At 41.5% G+C, this 23,807-nt stretch overlaps 1 protein-coding gene across 1 annotated transcript in view; it reads left to right on the forward strand.

Annotated features, from left to right (window-relative positions):
• Positions 1-23,807, forward strand: part of pdlim5a (PDZ and LIM domain 5a) — a 59,529-nt gene that overhangs the window by 23,757 nt on the left and 11,965 nt on the right. The window contains exons 4-7 of the mRNA XM_034595380.1: positions 9,592-9,631; positions 10,268-10,698; positions 14,588-14,760; positions 15,109-15,145. Coding sequence (XP_034451271.1) covers positions 9,592-9,631; positions 10,268-10,698; positions 14,588-14,760; positions 15,109-15,145 — 681 coding nt within the window. The remainder of the gene's footprint in view (positions 1-9,591; positions 9,632-10,267; positions 10,699-14,587; positions 14,761-15,108; positions 15,146-23,807) is intronic.

Below are 23,807 nucleotides of genomic sequence, written 5' to 3' on the forward strand. Positions count from 1 at the left end.
GACTCCTCTTAGGACACAACACAACATACTGCATGTACATGACAAAAAGAAAACACACTTTATTTATGTACTGTGTGTTAAACCGAGTTCACGCTGCACCATTTTCAGCCTGATTTGCCAGTTGCGGACGAGTTTTTGCAAGTAGTTGACAAAAGCCCACGATTGGCGCTCAGTCAGCAGTTGTTAATTGCTTTGTGTGAACTCTTCAAAGGGTTCAGATAGTTTCCTCTCAGGTCTGGTTCTGACAAAAACATGCAGCCCGAGACAATCTTTCTTTATTCTTTACAACCGTGATGTCCACTGAAGCGTTTCACCTCCTCCAGCCTCCTGACGTGTCATTTTGCGATCATGTCTCTTTTCACGTGTGTTTTTTCCTGATTAAATGTAGTGTGGGTTCCCTTGTTGCCAGTCAGCCGCGGAGAATGAACTCACCGCGACTTCAAGACTCCCGATGACACCTCAGGAAGTTGTGTAGTGTGAACTGCACAGCGATCCGCCCACTTTGAAAGTCGAGTAGTGTAAACTTGGCTTTCGCGAAAACAGCCAGAGAGAGATAACGAAAGCAAGAAACAGAAAACTTTCAACAGATAATGAAAAATAAGATTTGTGGGAAAAAAATCACGGGCAACAAATATAAGAGAGTAAATCTTTCATCTGTGAGTGAATCTGAATGAGCGACACTGACACCCATCAATACCCATAACCCTCTCAGCAGAGCGAAAGCCAGATGTTGATGATGGAAAACACTTCCTGGTCCAGCTGTGGATCATTTTTGACGTTCAGTGCTGGACGCCGCTGCAGCGCTGTCTCTTCACCCTGTCTTTCTTTCGTCTCGCTTGATGTACCGTCCTAATTCTGTTTTTGCTGCCTTACAAAAATAAGTGAGCTGCCAGAGAGAGAAAAAGAAGTCGTAAAGCAGACAGCACTAAAATTATAAGAAAATAGAACTCTTTCTTCTCTTTTACTTAAGTACATAATTTGAGAGCGTAGTTGGGTGTTGAATAGATCTTACAAAACCGCAGCACCAAAGGCCTGTTAATCCTGAATCTTTGCTTTAATTCAGCCCATCCGGGACCCCGTCATGTGGATGTCCTCATCTCGTTTGGGGCCCCTAAGTACCATTAGTTTCCCTTATGGAGCCCCAGCATGTACTGGGTTTTGCCTTCGAGGCAGAGACTCCTAAATTCCTCTTTCCCAGGACCCACACTTTGAAACAATGCAATCTTCATCTGAGTCTCAAGAAATCTCACCGGGGCTTTGACTGTGCCGGGTTTTTAACTGTGTTTATACGTCCGATGGCCCTGACGAGACTTTGATATATCGGATTTGCTCTGGGGGATCGGACTGGTGTTTCTCCACCCCTCCGGTTGTATGGTTCTCGTCAAGATTGTCAAAGTGTGTTTGTCAATTAGCTGCAGTGAGAGAAGAAAGATCGGTTTTGTGATTTCCATGTGTGGTTGCAGTGTGGGAATGTTTTGTATTTGTATTTCCCAATTGGGCTGGCTACGGCTGAGTGGTTCGTTTATTCAATTACGCTTTAAATCTTTTAAACAGTGGAGTACAGTGTAATGAAGTGAGCAAAGAGGTGACGGGTCATTATCAGGTCAAGAATCATTAACAAGGAGAAAAGTGCTGTAGGGAGGAAAGCCCAGATGAAATGTAGTTGTATTTACTTTACTTTACTTTATTTGTGTGTAACTTTATTTTACTGCATTTGCTTTTCCCTGTGTCTGTGTGTCTGTGTCCACATCTCCATGAGAGCTCCTCTGTGTACATGTACGGGGTTTTACCTCTCCTTCAGTCCGCCGTGAAACAAAGCTGTAAAACTTTAAATTAGATTTCAAAAGACAACACATCCCATCTATGGTTTTACTGCCCCGTGACTCAGGAGACAGGGCAGACTGTAAGTCTAACCCGCTCCTATACGCGCCGCAGTTAAAACCTAAACAGTTACATTACAGTTTCATGTAAAAGAAAACATCTGTCGTCAGGCCTTTAAAAGATATATATTTGCATTAATGATAGTTTTATGGTCTTTGGAAAACATCTAAGAAGAGTTACACGCTGTAACTGTACCTCGAGTGTTCATCTGTTTTATGATGATATAAAGTTTGCCACTGGATGTATATGTCAGAACAGTAACTCTTCTATATGAGATCTTATATCTAATGTTTGATCTAGAATAAATCTCACTGTCCAAACAAATATGTATAGTAGCAGTATATAAAGCTTTTTTTAAACTTTCTTTCACATTTCTGGAAAAGGAATTTTTTTCAGATTTCGTAGATTTCTCAGAGAATAGTTTTTGACTCTTGATAAAAAAAACTGTAGTTGTAGATAAATGCAGTTTCATAAAGGGTCTGTTTGGCCACATTCTAGTTTTATTTTTATTTACAAATTTCTGTCCTCGTACGGTCTATTCTCATCCACTTTTTCGTATTGTATAACCTTTAATTAGTGAACAAGTTAGCAACGATAAGATATTTGGCCCTACCTCCTACTGGAATGGTAAGTATTCGTTATGGACGCTCTGCTCCCCCTGCTCCTTGTGCTCTGTTGGGGTTTTGATGCGGCGCTGTTGACCTGCAGGCTGTTGGAGACATTGCTTCCTCTCTCCTACCGTGGTGGGGTTGAACTTAATGGGTCTGTTTCCCCTCATGGTTTGCTTTTAAGACTCCTCAGAGTCCCGGTCTACTGCTGCGTGTTTTTGTTAGAAAGTGAGCTGTTAAACGTGCTTGTTTGTTGCTGTGTTACCACAGGAAACCAAGTTGCGATATGTTCAGGCATTTTCTGTCAGGTCCTTCCCTCCCTCTGGGGTGAACCACAGTACAGAAAAGGACACGCATGTAATTGAGTTTCACAGATTTTCATGTGAAATATGAAGTCAATGAGAAACTGAGAGAAATAATGACTGAGGGCTAAAGGTCTGTGTTGAATCTTCATGTGAACCACTGTGGAGTTTTACCATCACAAGTGGAAACACAGTCGTGAAAACAGTCAAAGCAAGTCAGTGGAATGGAAATAAATGTTTCTTCTGCCTGTGGCTGTGACTGTTCAAGTAACATAAAGCAAATTTTCTCAGTTTATTTAATTGAGTAATGTTTTTACAGGGAAACCGCTGCAGTTTTAACATATTCAGTTCCTTAGGTCTGGTAAGTGTCAAAACTTCTTTCAGGGTCTCATGTGACATCATCACCAGCTGAAAGGCCTGTTGAGGCCTCAGTGGAGATAGTGGTGGGAGGTAGGGGATAACAAACAGGGAGGATCACACACACACACACACACACTCATACACACACACAAATAGACAAGGCCATGGAGCTCACACACACACGGAACACAGAGCTACAGTACTTGTGATCTGTGGGTGACCCCTGTCTCAGATGCTCTTGCTAATGTGAGGACTGATAAAGTCGGACAGACTCAGCCTCCAGATCTATTTCAAGGCCATGTCTAGATAAACTCACACTACGGTCATGAAACTTACAGAGAGATAACACAGATATATTTAAGGATCTAATCGTAGCCGTAAAGAATGTTACACCAGTTGGGGAAATCAGGGGCTTTAGCCGTCGTTCACTCATGATCTCTCTTTCTTACTTTGAGTGTGTAAGTGCATCGTACATACTTTAAGTTCGACAACCAAAGGTGCACACGCGCACACACACACACACACACACTTATTAAACACTGAAAAGCTGAACCACACGTGGCAATGATTCTGCCAGTCACTCTGTTCTTAGTGGTGCATTTTCTCCTGGTCACGTTGGTCTGTCTGCTTCAGTTTAAGGTAAAATTGAGAGAAAAGGGCCTGAAACCAAACCAGCACACTGTTCCCTTTTCCCTAATAAGGTACAGAAGAAGAAATAAATACAGAAGTGCTCTGTGTGTGTGTGTGTGTGTGTGTGTGTGTGTGTGTGTGTGTGTGTGTCCTTCAGGAATGAGGACTGTATACATTTCAGGAGGCTTTGTTTTAATTATCATTATCACTCTTTTTAAAAAAAGAGTGACATCATTTGAGGGAGGGGCAAAGTGCATGAGAGGCAGCAGGGACCAAGTCATTAAAGTAGAGCTGAGAGAAATAGAAAGGTGCAGAGATGGAATATAGAGAGAACTGAGAAGGAAAGAAAAATTTTAATCAAGACTGAATAAACAAAGTTAGAGCTTCCAGTGAACGGCCCTGGGTCACAGTTGTGCCTGTACATAAATTACCAAGCTGCTAGAGTTACCAGTTTGCACAGTAAGTGCCTGGCTCTCTCTGAATCACATGTTTCATGCTCCGATCTGTAGCTCGGCCCCGTGGGAAAGAAGTTTGATCTTATCAGAGTTGGACCTTGATGCTCAGACACACTAAGAAAGGAAGCATGTCAAGTCACAATGTCACCCTGACTCTTCTTCACTACTGTATGTCTTTCATCCCTTTGATTTCTCACACAAGCGCGTTAACGGAAAACACAAATGCAAGAACCACAACACAACCGCAAAAGCCACACAATGGAAACACAACCACAACCGAGGTGAGCGACTAAGGATGTTGATAATGAAACTAGCAGAGTTACTTACTGCTGTCAAGTGAGCATTTGAGAAAACCAGGTCAATCTAGCCACCGCTTAGAATTTGATGCTTGTCTATTTCAAGTGTTACGGTACAGGTGCTTGGAGCATCCGAAAAGGATTCACATCAGTTTTTACTTACTGGCATTTGTGTTGTGGCGTTTGCAACAGGAGAGAACAAGAGAAAAATGAATTTTGGTTATTAAAAAATGACAACACTTGATTTTTCAAATGTTGAATGTTTTTTTGGTCAGAATACTTTTTTGTGTTTTAAGAGCTGGATAAGATCATTCCAAAAACACCTAATAGATGCCAAAAGTAACTCACCAAGACAAACTAGGTGCAGATCTAAGATGAAAACTGGACAAACTTGCTGTGTGTGTGTGTGTGTGTGTGTGCGTGTGCGTGTGTGTGTGTGTGTGCGTGTGTGTGTTCATTTAAACCTTGGTGCAGATGCCATTGAGTGCACAAACTGATCCTTGTAGCCTGTGCACCACCCTGTTAACATTTCCTGGGCCGACAAGCAATCGGTCTCGTTAATCTGCCTTTGTCCATTCACTGCTTTCAAGAAGTCTGTCAGTCCGGTGGCAGCACACATCATTTAAGAGCTGCTTATTGCTGAAATATAATTATATGTGTGACCTTTCAAACAAGACAGAGATGATTGCAAGGAGTTATATATAAGCTACGTATGCATGGTGTGTGTGTGTGTGTGTGTGTGTGTGTGTGTGTGTGTGTGTGTGTGTGTGTGTGTGTGTGTGTGTGTGTGTGTGTATATATATATATATAGTTTCTCAGAGTAAACCCATGTGGGTAGTTTTTTCGGTTTAAGTAAACACAAGGTCACATGAAGGCATCGTGTGACAGAATCAGTTCCACTTGTCAAATTCCTTTAGACACATATACTGTATAACATGGCTCCTTGTGACTATATTTGTGTTTGTATCGCACAGAGTGTGTGTACGGCTTCTACTGGTGTTACCAACAGATCCCAGTCAGTGTTACCTCCACTAAAACCACTCCTGCTTCTTGCCCCCCCACACACACACACACACACACACACCCACACACACACACAGAACAATCTCTTATTGATTCAGTGTGGCTGCTCGCTCGCTGGTGAAGTGGATGGCATGTCAGGGTGCAGCCCTGGAAACATTGGTCAGTGATCTCACTCGAGTAAGAATAGACCAGAGAGATTAAACACAAATGCACAACTGAGAACAGAGAACAGCCGCGAGGGTACGTGTGATTTGAGAGGAGATGAAGAGGAGATGGTGTCCTCCCCTCTGTGACGGGTTAGTTTACTGCATAAATGTAGGAAAACCTGCAGAGACCTGGAACTGTTATTTTCTCTTGTTCTTATTAATCATATTCAGACAGCTACACAATAGTAACCAGATAAAAATATGTAGAAGCAAATATTGTCCAGATGTGGTGAATGGTAATACATGGGACAACAGCAATATTAAGGACTATTATGGAAACTAGCCTGTATGGATAGATCTGTCACATGAACATGACACATCCAAGTGCTCATGTTAAATAATCTGCATTGTCCAATTTTAAATTAGATATTGGTACAATGTATAAAGGACAGAAACAGTATTGGCTCAAATATTAACGTATAATAAAGTTGAACCTCCAACACAAGAATTCCTCATGATACCGTTGAAAGTATGTCAAGTGCTGGTGTTGTTCTGGATTTCTGTTTTGCTTATTTATTTATTTTTTGGTGTTGTTGTTTTTCTGTTTGGGTCCATACATTTAAAGTAGAAAGGATTGTTGAGGAGAGTGGAAATCTAACAAAGTTAACAAGTCTCATGAAAATATATTTTATGTTGATATTATTTAAAGCTAATATATCAAAAATGATTAATTAACAAAACAACTCAGAGCAAGACAGCATATTGTCATCAGGGTTTGTATGCAATGCAAACCCTGATGACAAATATTTCAATAGACGTATAATAGATATTATAAAATGATATATTTTGTAATAGCAAACAACATAATCATATTTTTTATAATTAATTGTATATGGTTTACACAGTGTGGATCCTGATGTGGTAAAGGTATCAACGCAAAACCCAAAGAGCCGTCAGCACAAAAAGCAGCAGAAAGACTTTGAAAAAATAATCTGATATTTAACACAGAACCTGTACCGTTACAAATTCAAAATCAGAGAACCAACACATATGTTATAGCTGCTGCTCTTAAACTATGAAATCAAAGTGCTGAGAGGTACACACACATATACATGTACGGCCCAGCAAACCTCTCCATGTGCTGTGCAGGAGTGGACACGTGGATTGTTATGTTTGTCACTATCACACTGTCAGTGTCTTTATTGCATCCACTTACTCTCTGACCCTCACACATCTGAGTTATGGAGAAACATTCCTGTGGCAAAGTGTCTGATACGCTGTCCGGTCTCGTTCCTTTGTTGTGCACCAGCTCAGCAGGAAGCCCTGTGTTGTGATAACAGCTTTTATTTCCATTTAAGAATATTCGGTTATTGCTGCGTTAACGCGTTACAGTGTGCAACAGTTTCCCTCTGGGTCATACCAGTTTCCAGTAACATGAGGTGAGGTTGCTTGTTTAGAGCATGAAATCAGCTCTGAATATTCAAATCCCCAGAGGAAATGTTTGAAACCTGAATTAAATTAGACTCTGCTCCTCGCTCCCTTTCCACCGTGGATCTATTTTTTTTTTTTCTCCCTCTTGCCATATGACACCAACACGTTTCCATGTTGGTGTTTCCAGTTATAGCTACAGCTCACAGGGATGACCATTTCATAGCTGAAATACCGATTCTCTGGTGTTGTTCTATCTGTTCCACATGCCTCAGTTCGGTGCCAGTGGTTGCGCAACTGAGATAATCGCTGCGCTCATGTCAGCTTCGATGCACTTTGGTGTTGCTGGACTTTTTGACTTTGCTGCACTATTTACAATTGTGTGTCCACGGAAACCTATTTAAACAAAGGAAATTCAGGTGAAAGGTGAGGCGATGTCAGTAATTGCACTGAAACACTTGGTCTTGACTTTCTGTATCAGGCAGGAAACAAATCAAACTACAATTGTCAAACCAAACCACAGTCAGGGTTTTCTTTCTTCTTTCTTCCCTAAAATTAAATATTCAAAAGGTTTGTCATGAAAAAAATCGACTCGTGATAAAAAGCTAAAACGTAACTTTACATCTTCCTTCCTCATTTCATGACTGAGGTCTTTGAATATGCAAATAAGGCCCCGCCCCTGCTTCCTCTCTCCCCACCTTGTCCAGCTACTGAGCCCCACCCACAAGTTGACAGGTGGTTACTTGGGTTTGTGACATCACAAACCCTGGCTGCTGCATGACACTGGCTGCTTATTTCACACAAAAATATGTCTTTTGATATATAAAGGACAGAAGGGAGACATGTTAACGTGTTTGAAACTTGTTTTAATCTTTACTGAGGGCAGTGCACAGCCTGTTTTAAACGTGATTCCCTTCATGGTTGGACCTATCACCTTCTTTTAGAGGATTACATAGATATTTAATCCACAGGTATGAGGAAAGCTACTATTTGACCTGTGTGTCCTTAAACTCTAACTGTGACGAGTTATGGGAGTCTTTTTCTGTCTTCATTTCATGGCCATTTTTTGCTACAGGTGTTATAATCATTTAAGATCTAGCGGCGGAGAGGGAGGAGGACGAGTGTCTGAGTAGCTGTACCTGCAGACTGACGTGTTTGTAGCCACTACAAGGCTGTCGGTTCAGATTTACAGAGATGAAGGACATGAACCTCCCTGAGGAAGCTTCTCAAAGCGCTGCTCTGAAAGGAATGTGGGGCTGCTGACATTTAAACGTCTTTGGTTACTGCAAAGTGTATTCAACCTTTAAGTTGTATTACCCAGTGTATTTTTCCCTTTATATCGCGCTCAATTAAGTCGTAATGCACCTGGCAACCATCATTTGTCCTGTGTTTGTAACCTTTTACCTTGGGAAATTCAGTTGAACCAACCCAACCACCACAGCAAACTGCAGAATAATTCAGTCCAGTAGATGAACAGCGACCTCTGAGTCCAACTTGAAGCTTATGCGATTCCCGAAGTTCTCTCCATCTCTAAAATGCTCGGCCGACATTGACACACTTTCTTGCACTTGCTCCGTCAGTCCTCCTTTTTTAGGTTGTTTTGCAGCGTAGGTAGTTGTTACCAAAGCGGGAATTGCGACATTTCCTGCAGGATATGTGCAGGTGTAGCTGCCTGGTAGAACAGCCAATAGGAGCAGCTTCTCTCTGAACTGTCCTGTGATTGGTCAAATATTGGTGTCAATAACGCCAAAAGTACGCCCAGCTTTACTGTAATTAAATTGAACGTTTCAGTTAATCTTGCATCAATAGAGAGTGTGTGTGGGGGCGTGGGGGGAGGGGGGGGAAGCACTGTAGACTTAGGAAAAATTAATATTTGGATGAAGTGCTAAGCTGATATCGCCACAGATCGTGGATCCACAGTTGACCTTTTTCAGCAGCTGGCTTAAAGACTATCAAACACCAAGCATATCACATAGGTACAGGCCTTTTATACTAAAAGCAGCTGGAGTCAAACGCACACATACACTGAAGGAAACCACAACTTTCAGCTCCGGCAACTCAGATTTCACAGTTTGACACAGAGACACAATAAGACTCTTGGACTGTACCACAGCTGATGACAGAAACCTCTCAACGATCGGTCCCGATGCTGAGAGCTCAGGTTCAGCTGTAATTCAAAGGAACCACAGAGTCTCTCCACCTCCGACATGTTACTGCAGGGTAGTAGCAGGTTTGAATGGCTGTGTGAAGATCAACGAAACACTTGCTTTCGCACATGGTGTTGATTAACAGTCATTTAAATCCATAATAAGCACGAAAATCAAATGAACGAAAGAAGAAACATTGAAATTGAAAGAAATTGTGGTTGCAACAATAACTCACTTCTCTCTCTCTCTCTCTCTCTCTCTCTCTCTCTCTCTCTCTCTCTCTCTCTCTCTCTCTCTCTCTCTCTCTCTTTCCAGGGCCTCCAGTGTTCCCAAACCTCCGGCTGTGGCTCCGAAGGTACTGTAACACAGCATGTCACTGGAAAAACTGAAAGTTAAACAGCAAGTCCATTTATACAATCACAGAATATTGCTGTTTAATGAAGGCAGGGTACACCAGGTGACTCGAGATGCAGGAATTTTAACTTGTTCATTTTGGAATCTTTACTTTTTATAGTTTATTGTGACAAATTGTCAAATTTATGACAGTATAAAAACCTTTTCAGTATTGACATTTTTTTTCATTGGGTCTTGAATGGAGCTTTACTTTTCCATGCAGATATATTGTAGATTAAAAGAAAAAGTACCTCACCTGGGGTACCTTGTTCTATGTTTTTTGAATAATGAAATTAAGTTATTATACCCTTCTGAAACGGTGCCATACAAACTTTTTGTTGCATGGAAATCCATTTTATGTTGTCATCAATGCTACATTAATGTTTGGCTGTAAATTATACTGATGCCTCCCTATTCAAAGAAATCAAGGGTTAGGGTCAAAATATTTTATATAGCTGTTATTAAATTGAATCAAAGTTTATTATTTGAAGAACAACTTATCCATAAATCATAACCTGGGAGGCGTCAGTATAGCGTGTGCTGTGTTGTGATTTATTTTTTTGTGTGTGTATTTGCATGCTCCTCCTTGTGTTGGTAGGACGACAGGTCAAACATCATAAAACCAGTGGCCCTCACCCACCCGCCTCCACCATCCCACCCGCACCCTCACCCCTCCAGCCCCTTCAGCAAAACCCCCAGACCTTATGGGGGCTGCGGCGCGAGGAGCGAGTACACTCCGCCGCAGTCGCCCTTTGCTGCCTTCATCCCGTCCCCGTCCTCCGCCTTCACTCCCGCATCCTCCTACGCCAGTCCTCCAACTCCTCCTCTTCCTCCTCCCCCACCTCCTGTCTCTTACCCATCCTCTGCCTCCTCCTCGCCCCCTGTCCTTGTTCCGCCTCAGCCGTCGGTGTATAACACACCCATCAACCTGTATTCCAATGAGAACGCCTGCGAGGTGGCCATGGGGCAGAGGCGGGGCCTGTTGGAGAGTCAGGGCGGAGCGTTGCCGCTGCCGCTGCAGATTAATGGGTGAGTGGCGGCCTCTCCAGCCAATCAAACAAATCTGTCCTCTGTTCTTTTGGCTTTATCTATCGTTCTCGGCTCCAGCTTTGAACTTTGAGTCTTTAGTCTTGTTTTATATAGTAAGAAATGCGACAGTCTCATCTTGGCTCTTTGCAGCTGGATTGGTTGACATTGAGAAAATAACAAGTTAAAGCTCCCAGTCTGGAAACCCGTCACTGCAGAAACCTGGCGAGGGAAACTTTGTGCTGAAAGGCATTAAATAGCTGCGTATTTGCGATGGATGGAAAACTGGAGAAGTGATGGAATTTAAATTAAATCGGCTCTTAAACTAATGGAACATGCTGTAAAACATCACCCTGAGTTGTCGTTGGTTAAAATCTTCAAATTTAAGACTTTAGCACTCACTTTAAAAATGAAAATAAGACTAGAAATCATAAGAAATTAAATCCTTGGTGTGACGGTTATACAACATGGATAACTCAAAGCACTCACTTTGCGTGGCGGTTTCTTTTCTTTATTATATCTTAAATGAATGTGGACTTCTCCACTGGACCTTTATTTTGAAGGTTGGGTGTATGAGGACACATTACTAACTTTTATTTTGATATGTGTTGATTCATCATGTTTGATTTGTCCACTGCCATCCTTTACACCGCCACACACACACACACACACACACACACACACACACACACACACACACACACACACACACACACACACACACACACACACACACACCACCTCCCTGGGTTTTTGCCACAACCCCAACTCCTCTCTCTCCAGAGGCATAGTGAGTATAACTATGCTGTGATGCTATGACTAAGTTTGTGTATATATAGCCTGCATCGGTAACACAAGCTGTGTGGCATTCTGTTTGCTCTCGAAAATCAGCCAGTGGGTAAAAGATTCAGCCTTGAATCCATGAGACCTTCATCGAGCCATTTTTCTCCCATTTGAAATTCATTCCTTTAGTGATTTATCCTAAAACTAGAGGATTATTTCACTCAATTGACTGAATAGACTTGTTTTCTGACTCTTACTTTTTGTCGTAGTCACATGTTCACATTCCCTCTTTGCTCTGTTCTCAAGAAATGCACTGACAAAAAGATCAGTGGTTTCTGTTTCTGTGACACTCAGCAGACACCAGTGATTTGCACAATATAATCTTACACAGACACACACACACACACACACACACACACACACACACACACACACACACACACACACACACACACAGATGAATTTCAGACGGGTACATAGCCTCCTTCATGCATCACAGTTGACATTTAATAACATCTCTACTTTATTAAACTTTATCTCCTCTCTCTCTCTTTTCATTTGAATGATCCGTGCAGTTTTTTTCACCCTTCAGCTGCAACAGTTGTTTTGTTCATCTGAGCAGAGGTCAACTTAAAGGTTCAGTGTGTAAGATTTAGGTTGAAAGGGATCTATTGGCAGAAATTGAATGTAGAATAATCCTAGTGATGTTTTCACTAGTGTGTTTCATCTAAATTGTACGAATTGTTGTTTTATTTACCCTGGAATGGGCCCTTTGTATTTAAATACTTTATATGTATTTACATCGGGAGCTGGTCCTCTCTACGGAGGCTGCCATGTTTTTTATAGTAGCCCCGACTGGACAAACTAAACACCTTTTGAGTTTGTATGACAACTGAAGGCTACCACAGGTTCTCACATTTGGAAGGGAAAGGTGAGGTGAGGGATATTCAGCTGCAACATGCAACTTCACCACTAGATGTCACTAAATTCTAAACACTGAACCTTTAAAGATCCACCCTCACTGATGATCAATATACAGTAATGGGTATCATGTTGCAAAGGCATGTTGGGCTATTTGACTATTTTGACAAAGCACTTTCCGTGACATGTATAATCGAACTTCCACTTTGATACAGCAGGTTCTCTTTATTTTACTCTGCTGCTGAGGTGAGACAGCATGTGTCCGCCCTTGTGTCTTGCTCGCTTGTGTGCATGTTATAAATGTGCTGTGTGGTTCGTTTCAGAGGGGATTTATTAATTAGAAAATGGCACACAAAGAATTTGTTGTGTGTCAGTTTTTCTCTGTCTTTCTCTCCTCCTTTCAATCCTTGTTCTTCTGCTTTGCAGACTGCAGCACGTCCTCAAGTCACAAAGTTAGTCTCTGAAGCATGTCAAATTATGACTGTTTGCCTATTTACCTTTTTACCTGTTCCTCTCTCTGTATATGTCTTTGTGCGAATACTTCATCCTGGCATCTGCATGCATTTGCTTATTAGTATGTGCAGAAAGATCTTTTGTGCATGAAACATGTCATCTGTTGTGCATCAATGCATCATTTCTCATCATAAATGAACAACATTACTAATTTCCAATGCTTTGATTCAGTTTGCTTGATTTCATATTTTTTCATTATGCAAGTGCAGCAGTTTATAGCCCACACGCATTTAGATTATTAAAACCTCTGGAGGTGACGCAGAGTGCTGAGGCGACAGTTTATTTTCAGCCCCAGCATAAATGACCAATACTGATATTGAGTGAGTGGCACACACACAGAGAGGGAGAGAGAGAGAAGGAGAGAGACTACAGTATATTGTGAGACACTTCCCGTGGAACTGTAAGTGTGTGACCAGGCTCACATCGAGCTGTCAACACTCCCACACCCACAGCTGCTGCTGCTGTGACAAGAATGTGTTGAGAGACACTCGTAAATCACTCTATTCAATGTGCTAGGTAAATGTGTGTGTGTGTGTGTGTGTGTGTATTCATAGGTGATTTATTTACAGTGGTTCCAGAAATGTCTTCATGGCACTCGTGTGTGTATTTGTCCCAGACTTGAGTTATTTACAGCCAATTAGTATCGGGCCTGTCAGCACGCTGCTGCCAAGAGAGTTTGTGGTTGAGAGTCGTGTTTTTTCTATTCATGCAATCACGCTAACACAAACCGCACAGTTTGAATTGCAATCAAGCTGATTACTCATCCAAACCAAAGTGCATGTTTTTCATACCATTTGTCTAAAAACATACTTACAACTCAACACTTCCCCGAACTGTCTGAATGATGAATGACTCTACCTTCGCAGAATTCAAGACAAGTCAACAGCACCACCATGTGGTTCAAAACAGAACTGACTCCTTTTGAAAATTGAACCATACTGTTGTGATTAACAGTCTGTCTCTGTGTTGTGCATGCACTGGAAGGTGTGGGTCCATATGTGTTCTACTTTCCTCTTGATTAATTCTTCATCTCTTTATCAAATCTTCACTTTTCTATCTCTTCTCTTGTCTTCCTTCTTTACCTTCCCTTTAGTGGACCTCAAAGTATCTTGAAGTAAGTCTTTATTCTGTTGTGTCCAATGAATATTTCCGTTTTATTTTCCCCTGTCCTTATTTTATCTGTTTTTCTCTGTCGTTGGCTTTCAAGAAAACCTCAGGCCCCAAGGTATCAGTCGAGAAGCCAAATTCATTTAACAAAGTGTGACGACATTTTTAAACCTTGTTCTTGTCTAATAAGCACGACTCCTTGATTATTACTTTGACAATGTTACCTTTTCATCCCATGCAACCTGTAATCATCTAACAATTCCTCTAACTGAATTAGAAATCATGTTAACACATTCACTGTGTATTCATTTAAACTTCTTTACTAATAACAAGCTAAACATGCCTTTTCCTCTTAACACACTTTGATGGATAGAGCATCTCATGACCTACATACATAGTCATTCTAAAAGTATGAAATGTTTTATAGGTTTCAAACATTACACTTTAATAGCGTATAATACCTCAGAGGAAATTACATCACAGTCTTCATCTCTTTACTTTGTTCGCTGTACGAGAGGCAGCAAAATTAAGAACATATTTGCTGATGTCATCCGTCTTGTTCCTCCAGAGTTCCCAGGAAGCATGTTGTGGAAACAGACATCCATTTTTACCACGTGCCCACGCACGCCGACGCCAGCAGGAAGCGCATAACGGAGGACACCGAGGACTGGCGCCCGCGCGCCGGCACCACCCAGTCCAGATCCTTCAAGATTCTGGCTCAGATCACTGGCACCGAGCAGGGTACATTACAGACTACGTTACTACATTATCTTTGCAGAGTCGTCACGTTAGCTGTCGTCAAGGCCTCTGAGAACAGTGGATCCTACTTAGGTTGTTCAATCAGGAGATACTTAAATTGAAAAAATGGAACAAAATGTATTCCCATGAACAATAAGAAAAGACCTTGATACGATAATATGAGAGTCAACATGGTGTCATCAAGTTTTAAAGGGGGTGAGGCTGTTTGTCGCATAGTAGACACTGGCGGTGGTTGATGTGACCTAGAACACGATTGGCTGATTGAACTGAATATACTCTAAGCTTCATGACACAAAACAATAATTTATGTTTCCATTATCTCCCTTGTAGCTCAAGATGAGGAAGCAGAAAAGGCACAGAAGGCAAAGTAAGTGCATGGCATGAAAACGCTGACTTATTGAAAATCACAATTTTATGTTTTCGCCTTCCTCAGTTTTCCTTTCATCTGTTTTGTTCTGTTGTTTGTATGACTATTTCCATTATTGGCGTAACACTACTTATTCCAGGAAATCTCGGAATGTTTTTCTTTTCATTTTCATGCTGTTATATCATTTAACCCTCTCCGCTGGGTGCCTGTAATGTAAACTGTAAAAGTCTACATTGATGCAGCCACAGAGAATCTGACTGTAAATCTGGCAAAGGTAATGATGTGTGGGCTCTTCCTGTCTAGACGGCGGAGGAAGGATCACATTTGATCCATTAAGCCAAAAGCCAGACCTGTGTGCTCTTTACATGATGTCAGTTCTCATTATGGCGCCAAAATATCACAAAGAAATGTTGATTATCACACCAGTCGCTGAGAGCTTCTCCATCTGTGCTTATACCAGTCCACGTGTGGCTGTGTGTGATGGTGTGCGTGCTCCTCCTGGTTGTTTGTGCATTTGGTTGTTGGGGCGTGACGCCGTTGCAGTGCTGCATGTTGTTTAACCTGTGTTTGGGATCCGGGGCGACGGTGGCTCGAATGTGGTGTTCTCATTGTGATGTGATCCATTGGCTGTGCATCGCTCCTGGTGCTTTGTGGTGACACGTGTGATCACTGACTGTCTGTGATCGTTGATGCCAACATGCAGTCATTCTCCACGTCTGTGTAGTTGTTGGTGTGTGACCCCTTGGTCAAATTACCTCATCATTTCAGTCCATACTGACCCTGATTCATAGGCTGCATTTTGAAGAAATGGCAATGGAGTCTTTAACTGTTTTCTTGAATGTGATCATAGATAACAGCTGTACTGCTCCCATCTTCTCCATCTAAATGTTTCCTGAGTATCATCAGCTTTTTGTTTGTGGTATCAGCTGCGTCTGTAACATCAAGCTTTCCTGGTGGTTTGGCTTGCAGTGTGTCTCATCGCAGATTTACGGGCAAATGCTCTTTGTTTCCTAAATCCCTCTTTTCTCTCTCTTTTGCTGTGTTTTCCTCCTTTCTCTCTCCTCCTCCGTCACGGCAGAGAGAACAAGACCAACACTCGGTTGGTGATCGGCCCTAAGTACAACGAGCTGAGAGACTGGCACCATGGAGTGTCTGCTCGCACCCTCAATGTCCAGTAGACTGTGTGTGTGGGTGTGTGTGCGTGTGTGGGTGTGTGTGTGTGTGTGTGTGTGTGTGTGTGTGTGTGTGGGTGTGTGCGTGTGTGTGCGTGTGTGTCCACCTATGTTTGTATGTGTACCCTACTATCAGTTTGACTGCTGTAGATAGTTGTTAATGAATTGGACTGTTGCAGGGATACTAGCTTGTGGACTAATGGGAAAATAGGAAGTAAAAGAAAAAATACTGCAGTTTGCAAAGGAATTCTGTGTGTGTGTGTGTGTGTGTGTGTGTGTGTGTGTGTGTGAGAGAGAATGTGTGTGTTACTTTATGTGCCTCATTCAGACCTTTATTTAACTTTTGCTTATGTGCTGGGCCCACTCCACTGATTTACCCCCCCAAAGGTATCGATGCCTACATACGCACTTTTAGCTGTGGGTGTGTTTTCGCTTTCACTTTATAATATTCAGAAATTTTGAGTTTGACTAAAGTGCATTTGTTGCGTATCTGAAATCATGTCAGAGATGTTATTTTAGTATCTTCATACGGATAAACATCAAAGTGAATCATCAGAACGAAAGTGGGAAATAACTTTTCAGTTGTCAGTGTAAAACCCTGAGGGCTCCAATCTGTTAGATGTGGAGCTTCCTATCCACATCTCTGCCCCCTCAGTCTTCACTGCAGACTTTGACAAATATTTTATGTAAACCAGTACATACAATATAGCTGCGATACAGGACCTGTTCCCACAGTAATGGGAAAAGAGAAGCAGAATCAGCCCACTGAAAGAAAATAAATGATTTTCATTCATTTTGAGTTATAGAACATGAAATACAGAAATACAGATTTACTCGTATAAAACACGTGCACCACATCCTGGGGGCCTGCATACTGTGTAAATGAGGAAGAAATGCATGAAAAAAAACAAATGACAATAGTCTTCCTCTCTTTTACAAAAGCACTATAATACCACACTGTTGTTTCACCCTCACTTTCCTCCAGACCACTGATATGACGTAAAGGAAAAGATGTGTGGTTTGCAGGATGGCAGCTAATCCTGAGATTCTTTGAACTTTAGTGCATTAAGAACTCTCCTTCAAACTTTCCTTGATTTCAATTGGACTGTTGAATAACTGTATGTTGACACTTCTCACTTCATACCTATTTAGAACCTTTAAAAGCTTGTTTACATCCGTCTATCTGCCAGCATCGGAACTATTTGATAACCACTGTCTTTAAATATGATGACGTCTGAAAAACTCCTGAATGTATTTACAGTATATCTAAACCATATGTTATGCTGCTGTGGTGTGACAATCCAGATTGACACTTTAAAATATTTCTATAGTATATATGCGAGTAACGGAGGCTTCTTGGTTGCTGGTGTTTTTCAGAAATCAGGTTGTTGTGATTTGATGGTTTGCAAAGTGACTGTATAAATGCAATTTTACTATGTAAAATATTTATCTAGTGCCTTTACATATATTTCACCCCCCATGTTTACTTCCTGCACATGTATTTTACAATAGTTTCCTCTCTCTAGATTATAATTGTGTTGAATTTCCTTTTTCTGTGTTTTGAGTTTGAAGTATTATTCTATATTGTAGCTAATAAAGTGGTTGAGTTTTTCTTGTTTCCTTCTCTCTTTTGTCTGGTGTCCCCTCCCTTCCTTTCCTTCCTTTCATTCCTTTCCTCTTTCCTCTTTCCTCTTTCCTCTTCTAGTTGTCTCGCTGACTCTGAGACAAACATTGGGACGTTCAGGTATAAGTCATTTTAGCCTGTGGCACTTTTTTCACCTCTTCATCCGTCACCGTGAATTGTCCCTTTACAACACAGTCACAAAATAGTCATAAAAATCCCTTTATATTTTATCACTGGAACAAACTGGTGATTTCTAGTTTGTTGTGTGGGAAAAGGTGAACAAATAACTTAATATGTGATCTAACCTAGAAGTTTAACCTGAGACACTTTTGGGACATGCTTCAGCACTAAATTCACGTAGGTGCATTTTCTGATATTTTTCACACTAAAACTAATCAAAAGTTCAATTTAAATTGTTAATTGAAATCACAAACAGAACTTGAACCAAATGAAATGATCCTCTGCTATCTGATATCTACTGGCACATCAGTCTTCTGACCAAGTAGGTGTTTCACTCACAACTTTCAGCAGCCTGAATGATGCAGAGGCCACGCCCACATCTGCTCAAACTGACCAACCACAGCCTCAGACAGCAAGCTCATCAGCCAATCACTTGTGGTCCTTGTTTCCAATCGTGACAGCCTCTTAAAAACCCAAAATCAATAACAACATACCACCTGCAGGACACCTTCTTCACCATCTAGTCGCCATCCCATTGTCAAACCCTGTTGACGTGTTTTGTCAGAAACACCCAACTCATGTGTCCAGCATGGACGACCCATTAGCTCAGGTTCTGGTGACTTTAACACATAATGGCTCAGCTCCATTTCAAAACCCGTTATCTCGTCATTACAGCTTTTTAGATTCCCAAGAGACAAATGGCAGCTCTACTAATGCTGTGTTTCTACCAGCCAACATGTCCATATCCTTTTCTAGGACTAAGTCCTGTTTGTAACCAGACTCCAGCATCCTTTTTGCCTGTTTGTAGCGTATTACTGACCCACACACTGGGAGTATACTCCTCATGTGGGAGCAGTTCTGGACCATCTCAAATCCAAACAACTAGGCACCTGCTCTGATCCAGTCTCTGTCTATAGAGCGTCCACCTCAGATGTAACTCTCACAGCTCCACTAAACTTTCACTGCTGAAAGGTCAATTGTGTTTGTAATGTTTCTGTCATTTTTTTTTTTTGGTCTAGCAGTTCTCATGAGAAACCACTAGAGGGCAGCACAGATTGGGAAAAGTTTGAGTCCATTAACGGTTTGAATGGCCGTGATGATATCATCCATAAGTTACACAATCCGGCTACTGTGTCTCTGAGGGCCATGCAACCTCCGTTTCACCTTTCAACTCAACACAGGTGCAGCACCGTATTTCTAATACTTGATTCACATGAAGTCAAAAAAAATCTGAACAGGGGACACTTCATTGACTGTAACTCTCTCTCCAGTCTGTGCAGCTTTTCCTCTCTTTCTTCTCAGCTCCCCAGTCCAAGTCAGTACTCATCTGTCTCATTTATCAGCTCGTCATCATCTTCTCTCTACCAAACCTCTCAGGTACAAAGTTAAACTGCAAGACACTTCACCTTCCTTCCAATATTGTTAGGAAAATACCACGCCGCATTTTTATTGCACTAACTTTCTCATGCTTCTGTGTTATTGTACATGGACGTATACATATGTGTGTGAATGTGTGTGTATGCATTTATATTATCTTTCTAGCATTGACTCCACAAGATATTGCAGCATCATGCTTTATCCTGCTGGGAGTAGCCATTAGCAGATGTAAATATGGCCGTTCAGGGATGCACATGGTCATCAACAATACTCAGATAGACTGTGGATTTTTAAACAATGATTGACTGGCAGTTAAATAAACGTTACCCTCACCACTGCACTGCCAAACTGGAAAACTGGCCAAAGGCAGGTTGGGTTCATGCTGTTTGCTAAATTCTGACCCAACCATCTGTATGCCTCAGCAGAAATTCAGACCAGGCTACATTAAGCATTTTCCACTCCACATCTGTCCAGTTCGGATGAGCCTGTGCCCACTGAATCCTCCGATTTCTGTTCTTGGCAGACAGGAGTGGAATCTTGAGGTCTCAATCCTCAGGATCTGCAGTGAGTTTGTAAAGTCCAACAACCAAAATAAACATACGACAGCTTTAGGAAATGAGGGTCAGCTGTCGGACCAAATAGCTCATAGTGTTAGAAGACTGCTCGCAAGATCGTAGGCTAATAAGAGTTCAATCCTCATGAGGCTTAGTGAATTTCGAAGTCAAACACCGAGAGTGAAGACTGAAGAGCGCTCAGAGAGAAGCTCCGAGTGCAAAGGGATGTTGTGGTGTGTTTGTGATTGTAAGGCTGTGTTGTTGGCGATTGCAGTATTGAAACTAATCCCACTATAGAGATAGACACAAATGGTTATGTTGTGGAAAACTATGGAAGTCTACAACTTTACTGTGTAACCCCACCCTGCACACACCTCACACTGCTGATACATGGCTTGGTTCAGCTTGTTAGATTTGTCATTTGCATTTAGTCTTTGGTGTGTGTGTGTGTGTGTGTGTGTGTGTGTGTGTGTGTGTGTGTGTGTGTGTGTGTGTGTGTGTGTGTGTGTGTGTGTGTGTGTGTGTGTGTGTGTGTGTGTGTGTGTGTGTGTGCAAACAGGAGAGAGCTCCTGTCATGTCCTCTGGACTTCTTGCCCAGAGCAGCCCCCTCTCCACCTCCCCTCACTCCCAGTGCCCCCAAACAGCTGATGAGACAGACACACCCAAAATGTCGTAGTCCAGTGCAGTCAAGGTAATTGAGGTGAACCCAGACATTAAGTGTACTCCAACCTCTTCCTCTAGTCTTTCGATTTACCTTTCTTTTCTCATTTTTTGTGTTGTTTTTATTTCTCACAAATGGCATCTTGGTTCCATCGTCTTCTGCCTTTTTTCTGGTCAGAACATCCTGTCAGAGCAGTGTTAGGCCTCCTGAGAAAGCAGCGTCTCAGTCCCTATTGGACGCCCTGCTCATCACTCCAGTGATTCAAGCTTCACCACTGTTCCTGAGGAAAAAGAAGAAGCGCCGCAGCGTCAGTGAGCTTCACCTGCCGAAGAACAAGAGGTAGACGGGGCAGACCTGGACAAAACACTAATTCAGGTTGAAAACATTGGAAAACAGCCAATGTTTATTCATCATTATTGTTTTGTCCAGGTCTGCATCCAGGAAATAGTGACATCTTCATGTCGTTAAAAAATAATGAGATACAGTATAACACCACTTGAATCTTTAATTGTGCTCACCAGTGTTTTGTGATGCATGCAGCTTTTCAAGCATAGTGCTCATTAACTAATACCCACATTACATGGAAGATGACTAGGATTGGAAAATATCTTAAATTTAATTGCGCAGCTGAGCTCTCGAGGGGTAGCAGGTTATTCATTCTTGTAAAATTTGTTTAATGATATTAATGCTAAAAGAACATTAGCATATATTATCCACAGTGTGGATTGTGTCCATTGAACTCAGACTGAATATAAAGATCTGTATTGAAAGATTGACGGCTGTATTGAAAGATTGACGGCATGATTGAGCTCATTACCGTCATCACTGCAATAAAAATAAAAAATAAATGGTGAAAGTTACAGGAGTGTATATGGTGGTTAGTTCCAGGCCAATCTTTATATGCAGTCTATGATCGAACATGGCCGTCATGGCTGCGAAAAAAAGCCATGTTTGCTCAAACCATGCCAGCTCCAGAAGACACGGTCCATATGTTTCTGTTGAGACAACTCATACCAACTCTGACATTCTGTGGTCACTGAGAAACCACTTGGCAGTTTCACACAGAGATCAGTCATTGGCTGGTGGACACAACTGTACACATTTAAACCTTGATGTAAGAGTGTGTGTGTGTGTGTGTGTGTGTGTGTGTGTGTGTGTGTGTGTGTGTGTGTGTGTGAGAGAGAAAGACAATTTTGAGCGAGTGGGCTGATTGGTGTCTTTGTCATTGTGTGTGCGTGTGAATGCATATGCATGGATTGTGTAGCGTGTGAGGATTGAACTTGATCCAAAGAATATCACACTGCTAAATTATAGACCATCTGTTATGTGTTGGAGAGAGATGCTGGACAGCACTCAGCTATGTTAATGGGCCATTTGTTCAATGTTCAAACAAAACCAACACAGTCATGAGACGCATAATAAGTTCTCTTTGGAGTTACAATACACATGAGGTTACTTTACATATGTAAACAGTAAGGGGGCTGAATTTTTTTTTTGTTTTGCTCCTCATTATCGCTTAATACCAGCAAACAAGCCTTCTCATTATCAGGCAGCACACAGCTCTGAAAATAGACGGAAGAGAGAAGACAAACACAGAGACAATAACAGGGATGTAAAACAAGGCCACCGATTGGATAATGATGCAGTGCAATAGTGTAAAATCCAACGTTTGCACTTGGTATAAAGACAAGAAAGTGAGAATACAAGGAGAGAACAGGAGAGAAAGACAAATACACAGAAAATAAATGTGTCCCTCTCTCACTTCTTCCTCGGGTTCCTCTTTAATTATCCCTTCAGTTAACCAGGTCCATATGTGGCTCATCCAGATGGTCATTGCTCTAACTGGCTACTATTGAAGCAAAACAGTGGGACTCTCCATTAATCAACCAATCACAGTCTTGCAGAATACAATTAGGTTCCTGTGTAATTGGCCTGATTGGTGGAGAATATTAACGAGCTGCACTGTAATTGGCTCTAATGACTGAATGACTGGGCAACGTCTTGTTTCCTGCTCTATTTGTCACCTGTTGTTAGCCAGTTACAGTAGCTAATGCGAAATGAATGGGGCGAGCTTGTTCGCAAAGATAATGTGAATAGATGGTGCTGTAGCTTTAAGGCTCACGCCCTGTACACACTAAAGCGCATGTTTTGCAAAACAAACTTTTTCCTCAACACAAACAGCGTTTCAAGTCACTTAAACAGAGATTTTTACAAACTCCTTCCAAAGTGCAGAGTGGCATTCACAGGCATCTGCATCACCTAATATTTCTTAGACCTCAGCTCACTGAGCATTCTCACAATGTTACTCTCTGGTATCAACTTCATATATAAGGTCTATGGTTTCAATGGATTGTTGATGTAGACTTTATTGCCACCTGATGGCCTTGCATGCTTGTTTGAGCATTTGTTCTCTAGTTTTTTTTTTTGAATGAAGGCAAAAATAGCACCAAAAAAATTAAATATTTTTAAAAGATTCCACTTGTAGTTTGGAGAAGGCCTCAGAGTTTCATCAACTGCTTTTAATAATATACATTTAAATTAATTTGTATATCCTTAATAACCTAAGTTTAATAATATGGTGAGAACCATTCTGCTTGATGTTTTCAGTGAAGTTTTTCTTTTTTATTTCCAATTTCTTTTAATTCAAATTTTCCACTTTGTGAAATTAGTTTGGTTGATGAAGCAGAAACTTTCTCATGTAACTGACGTGATTTACCAACTTGTTTACCTTTGCAAATCAAAAGATTCACAAAGTCACAAGCAGTTATACATATTGCAAGATTGCAGCAAATTAGAGTACAACAAATTACATGCACATGGATTGTGAAGGAAATAATCATTTGCAGCTCACTGGCAATTTTGATCCTACTTCCTGTACCCATTAATTTATTATCTCTGGCTGTGGATACAAGAAGTTCAGTTGCAGCTGGTCAAATGATCTGATGATGAGAATGAAGAGCGATGTCCCACAGTCTGACAGTCCTATACCAACGATAGTCTGATTAGCTGGAACCAATCAACAGGCCACTGGGTGCATTTATCTCAATGCTTGTCATCGCACTGTGGTTTGTGTTTTTCACTGTGTAACACTGTG

The sequence above is a fragment of the Hippoglossus hippoglossus genome, chromosome 9, assembly GCF_009819705.1.
Source record: "Hippoglossus hippoglossus isolate fHipHip1 chromosome 9, fHipHip1.pri, whole genome shotgun sequence".
NCBI lineage: Eukaryota > Metazoa > Chordata > Actinopteri > Pleuronectiformes > Pleuronectidae > Hippoglossus > Hippoglossus hippoglossus.